General features: G+C 38.3%; 1 protein-coding gene across 1 annotated transcript in view; it reads left to right on the top strand.

Moving 5' to 3' along the window:
* Positions 1-3,307: 3,307 nt before the first annotated feature.
* The window catches only part of ATP6V1E1 (ATPase H+ transporting V1 subunit E1), a gene marked incomplete at its 5' end in the record, with an annotated part of 8,280 nt that continues 6,837 nt past the window's right edge, over positions 3,308-4,750 (top strand). The window contains one exon of the mRNA XM_029086009.1: positions 3,308-3,373. Coding sequence (XP_028941842.1) covers positions 3,308-3,373 — 66 coding nt within the window. The remainder of the gene's footprint in view (positions 3,374-4,750) is intronic.

Below are 4,750 nucleotides of genomic sequence, written 5' to 3' on the forward strand. Positions count from 1 at the left end.
CACCAGCACCACCACCACCACCAGCACCACCAGCACCACCAGCAAGGGCTGATTCACGGTGTCGTTGTGCCATAGGGTCCCCCGCTATTCCACAGCACTGCTGATCCCCTGGCAAAGCCAAGGGGGGAGTGGAGGGGAAAGATCTTCCCAGGGAATCTCCAGGAGTAAAAGAAGTTCCTGAATAAAGTGATTTTTTAATTATTATTATTATTATTATTATTATTATTTTTCCCCCCTGGTGGGGTTGATTGTTGACCCATTGGGGAACTGTGTTGAAGCATTTTGATGATATCTTCTGCCAGGTTATAATGAAAAGCATCACAAGTAGCCTTTGTGCTATCTACAGCATTTAATTACACTTTAAGACAGATAAATACATTGCTCTAGATAAGCGCTGTCTATTTAGATATTACTCCCTTTTAGCTCTACTGCATCTCAGCTTAGCAGTTGGGTAGGCTCTTGACCTCTCTCATTTTTATATCCGAAGCAGAATAGTGCTGCCTGGGCTTCTTTTGCAACAGAAACTTCTAACGCTGAAGTTTGGCTGTGGACACTTCCTCCTAAGGCAGGACACTTTGTCCTTATTGACAGTAAACGCTGCCCTTCCCTAAAAAACCTGCTTGGAGCTGGGTTGGAAATGGTGAGCCACGTTAAAGGCTGCATGGATCCGGTCAGCACTGGTCCCTGGAGTTTCCTACAGGTGATGGGCAGATCAGCCAAGTTCCCTTTGTCCTTTGCATCCGAAGTGCTGCGTGTCTCACTTTCTCATTCAGTAAACATAGTCTCTTGGCAAGGAAGCGTCACATTGAAAGTAAAATCAGTAGGTTGCCTTTCTGCAAAAGGGGAGTTGTGACACTACATTCTCTTGCCTTTTATCCACAAGGCTGGTTTGTTTTTTTTCCTACCTCTTCCATGAAGATAATAAAAATAAAGCTGACATTGAGGTGGTCTTGCTCAGCCACCATGGACCTGAGCTTCACAGGTTAGTTCAGGATCTGTTGCTATACTAAACATGTAATGCTAATGGTATTTCACACCTACAACTCTCTTGTCAGTGTTTCATACTCCTGAGCCTCAGCTGATCCTGTTGACTAGAAAGGAGGATGATGCTGATGGCATGACAGTTCTGCATGTGTATTCATCTGGTATGAACTTGCCAACTGATCCTCTGAACTCTTAGCTACTTGCTGTGGGGCTTTCAGTAACTTTTACTTTGAAAATAATCTCTAATTAAGACTTTTTCCCATTGATAGACTTGCTTGCTTTATTCTGTCAAAACCATTTAACAGACTGTTCTATTTAATCTGGCTAGTCATTTCTAGCTAAAGGCAGTCTAACATCTAGAACTTCCCTTGGAAAGGATAATCACATGACTACTGATGGGAAAAACCCTCTCTTCCTTTCTATAGGAAATACTACTGTGCTAAAGGTTTTAATTTAAAATAAATATCTTATTTAAAAAATACATATTTTTGTCAGTCTTACTAAAACTAATCCTGTTTATGGAGGTCTCACTTAGGGTCTCTTTTCATTTCTATGAAAGCAAAAAAGGGATTTCAGTATAACAGATTTTGGAAGAAATAACACCAGACTAGAGGAAATGGATGCCTGATCAGCTTGCTTCCATCATGTTCTTCTTTGTTATGCAGAGGATGTTTCTTGAACACCTGGAACTGTTCAAAGTACTTTTACAAAATTCAGAAACTAAACCAAACTGGAGGAAGTGGCTCAGTAATGTCAGGGTTACTACTGCTGCACAGGAGTTCTTAATCTCCTTCAACAACAGGCTCTTCAGCAAAGTTATTTCCTGATTTTTATCTCCCTCTCTTGTCCTTTCTGAAATGCAGGTAGATCTGAAGCTTGGTTTCACCAGCTGTCTCATCAGGCCAGCAGGGTAGGAAACCGACACCATAGGTTGACACACACTTGGCAGTGTTGCAAACTGGAATTAAAAGAAACAAATTCTGTTCTGGTTTTGAGGATGTGGGTATTATTGTTCACTTCTTCCACTGCACGTGCTTCAAATCTTCCACTTGTCTCTTCACTTCTGGTTTTTCATCTCTATGGGCCTGGTGCTGTTCTGTACGTTGGCTCAGTTTTCCTGTTGGCACCTTTCTTATCTCTTTGAAATATTTCATTTTAACTTGAGATGATATGAATAGTATCATCTGTGCAAGTTTATTCAGACCAGATTGTCCACAAAATGTGCCTCCTCACTAAGTGCAAGCAAAAAGTCAGTAGGTTTTTATGGGCTGCTCAGGTACCTGGTCTATCCCACCTGGCCTTGGAAATGTCTGTAACTGCTCAAAGTTTCAGTTTGGTTGGACACGAGTCCTTACAGTCTGCCCCAAAAGGGAACCTAAACTTAGACCTGGTCACAGAAAGGTGTGTGATAAATAAGCAGAACTCAATATAATTGCTTTCCTTGTCTTTCAGCTGTTGGACCTGTGTTTTCTAGTGCTTTGAAGTGGTTTCAAAAAGATTCTTCAAGTAAAATCTGTTAGTGCAAACCAGGCTCTAAAGCAGCACGTGATGGACTTGAGGTGGTCTTGATCAACTAGTTGTCTCCTTCCCCAGCTCCTCCAAACTAATATGCAGCTACTTTACAAAGTCCTTTTGAGTTGAACCATATAGCAGCATTTTTTAAATGGCCTTTTAAGTTTTTACAGAATTTCTTACATTTTTTTTCCAAGAAACATTTCTCAAGTGTGTAAAGGAACCTCGGTTGTACAGATCTGACCAGAGTGGTCAGTAGCCCTCTGCTTTGCTTCACTGCTCATCCAGTGTGGAAGACTCAGGTTCATTCAAGTGCCATCTGTGCCTGACATGGAGCAGGGACTCTGTGTTAAATCTTCTATGTTTTATGTAAATGTCATAATGAAAAGACTATGTTAATTTTACTGGGTGTGAATTTTTATTTTTACTTTACTAATCTAGAAAAAAGAAAAGTTTTTCTCACTAGTGAAGAATGAAAATACTCAGCCTCACATTTATACAAATTGACTTTTGAGGTTTTGGGGTTTTTTTTGTATAGTTGCATATCTAAAGTACATTCTTCTAATGACAGCCAGTGAAATAACATTATATTCATTATTTGGGGAAAAAATGTTTTCTTGTCATCAGTGTTAAACTGAGCTGACTCTTTGACCTGTATGCTCAAGTTCATTTCCTGGAAAAACAACATTATTATATTAATTAGTGAATGGATATGGGGTAGCCTACTGTACAAATGAGAAATAGATCTATATTTCCTCTCATTGAAGTACTTCACTATAGAAAATATTTTATTTTCTCTCTCTTGTTACAGATCAAGCATATGATGGCTTTCATTGAGCAGGAGGCCAATGAAAAAGCTGAAGAAATAGATGCAAAGGTAAAAATGGAAATTCAGTATCAGTAAGTGCAAAAGGAAAACTGCATCAGGCATCCTGTTTTGATAGTTGCAGTCAGAGCAGTCCTAGGAAACTTCTGTAAGCTACAGTTTGCTTCACGTTTAGTTTTTACATAGCAAAAAAAAAAATGATGCTACCAAATAAAGTTAATGTTTGTTAGCTTTTCACAATCTAAACTAGTCAGAGCTATTTTTTTTTTGTTCAAAGTTTTCTTAGTGGTTCTGAAATATAAATTTATTCATATGCAAATTCACTTTTCTTTTTAATCAATCAGGAGAGCTGAGTGGTAATGTGAATAGACTGGATTAAGTGGAACACCTTCCCCCACCCCACCACTTGACATCAGTGAGGATTAAGGGAGTTCTCTGCATAATTATGAATTCTGATAAGCTTTGTCTTAACAAGTTACTACTGGAAGCATTAATTTTCATTTTTGCTTGACTTCTGTAGCGTGTCAGGCAGAGACATTGGTAGTAAATCAAAGCAACAATGCTGATAATCTTTCACAAGCATGAAATGTTTCACATACATGTACCAAAATGGTTGAAGGTGAAGGTTAAACTGGTTGAATTATGGTGGTGAAAGTTGGTTTGTAAGCAGGTTCATAACTGTACCTAAACCTGTGTAACCACCTGCAGACTTAATTTGAGATGTGATTTAGGAGGTATCCTGGGCAACTAAAGCATAAATTTATATTTAAGACATGAGTTTAATTACTTGCAGAATTCTTTGCTTAGGTGAAGCCACAAGAGACCGAGTTTAATATTAACCTGGTAATAGAATATACAAGTTTACATGTAAGAGGTAGGGGCTGCCTTACAACCCAAACACTCTGCCTTATACCAATGCTGAAATACTGTTTTGGTATTGGAATCAGCATGTGTATGACTAATAACATTTAATCTCCCTTAAACATTTAGATCTGCACAAATATTTAATCAAGACTAAAACATAGATATTCCTGATGACCTGCAAACAGATGTCAGGAGTTGAGATTAGATTCTTGGGTATAAATAGGAAAATTTGCCATGTGTTTCCACATGATGTCTGGATGGGCTTTATAAAAAAAGTCATAGCTATACTGTCATTCTCCTTGTGTAAGAATTGCTTAAAGTAATGAAGTTTGTGGACACTGAAGGCTGAGTAGCCTGTTGTAGGTTGAATCTCTTGTAGCCAGCAACAAAACCAATCCTACAAAAACAAATTAGACCTGAAGCTCAGATAAAATGAGTTTTGCTTAACAATATACAATATATGAATTTAGTAATTTTGTGCCTGAGGAATAAATACTGCAAGGAAACACGTGTCAATCAATTGATAAAATAAACTGTATCTTAATTAGCAAAGTTCTAGTTCAG

The sequence above is a fragment of the Antrostomus carolinensis genome, unplaced genomic scaffold (genome assembly GCF_000700745.2).
Source record: "Antrostomus carolinensis isolate BGI_N321 unplaced genomic scaffold, ASM70074v2 scaffold18777, whole genome shotgun sequence".
Taxonomy (NCBI): Eukaryota; Metazoa; Chordata; class Aves; order Caprimulgiformes; family Caprimulgidae; genus Antrostomus; species Antrostomus carolinensis.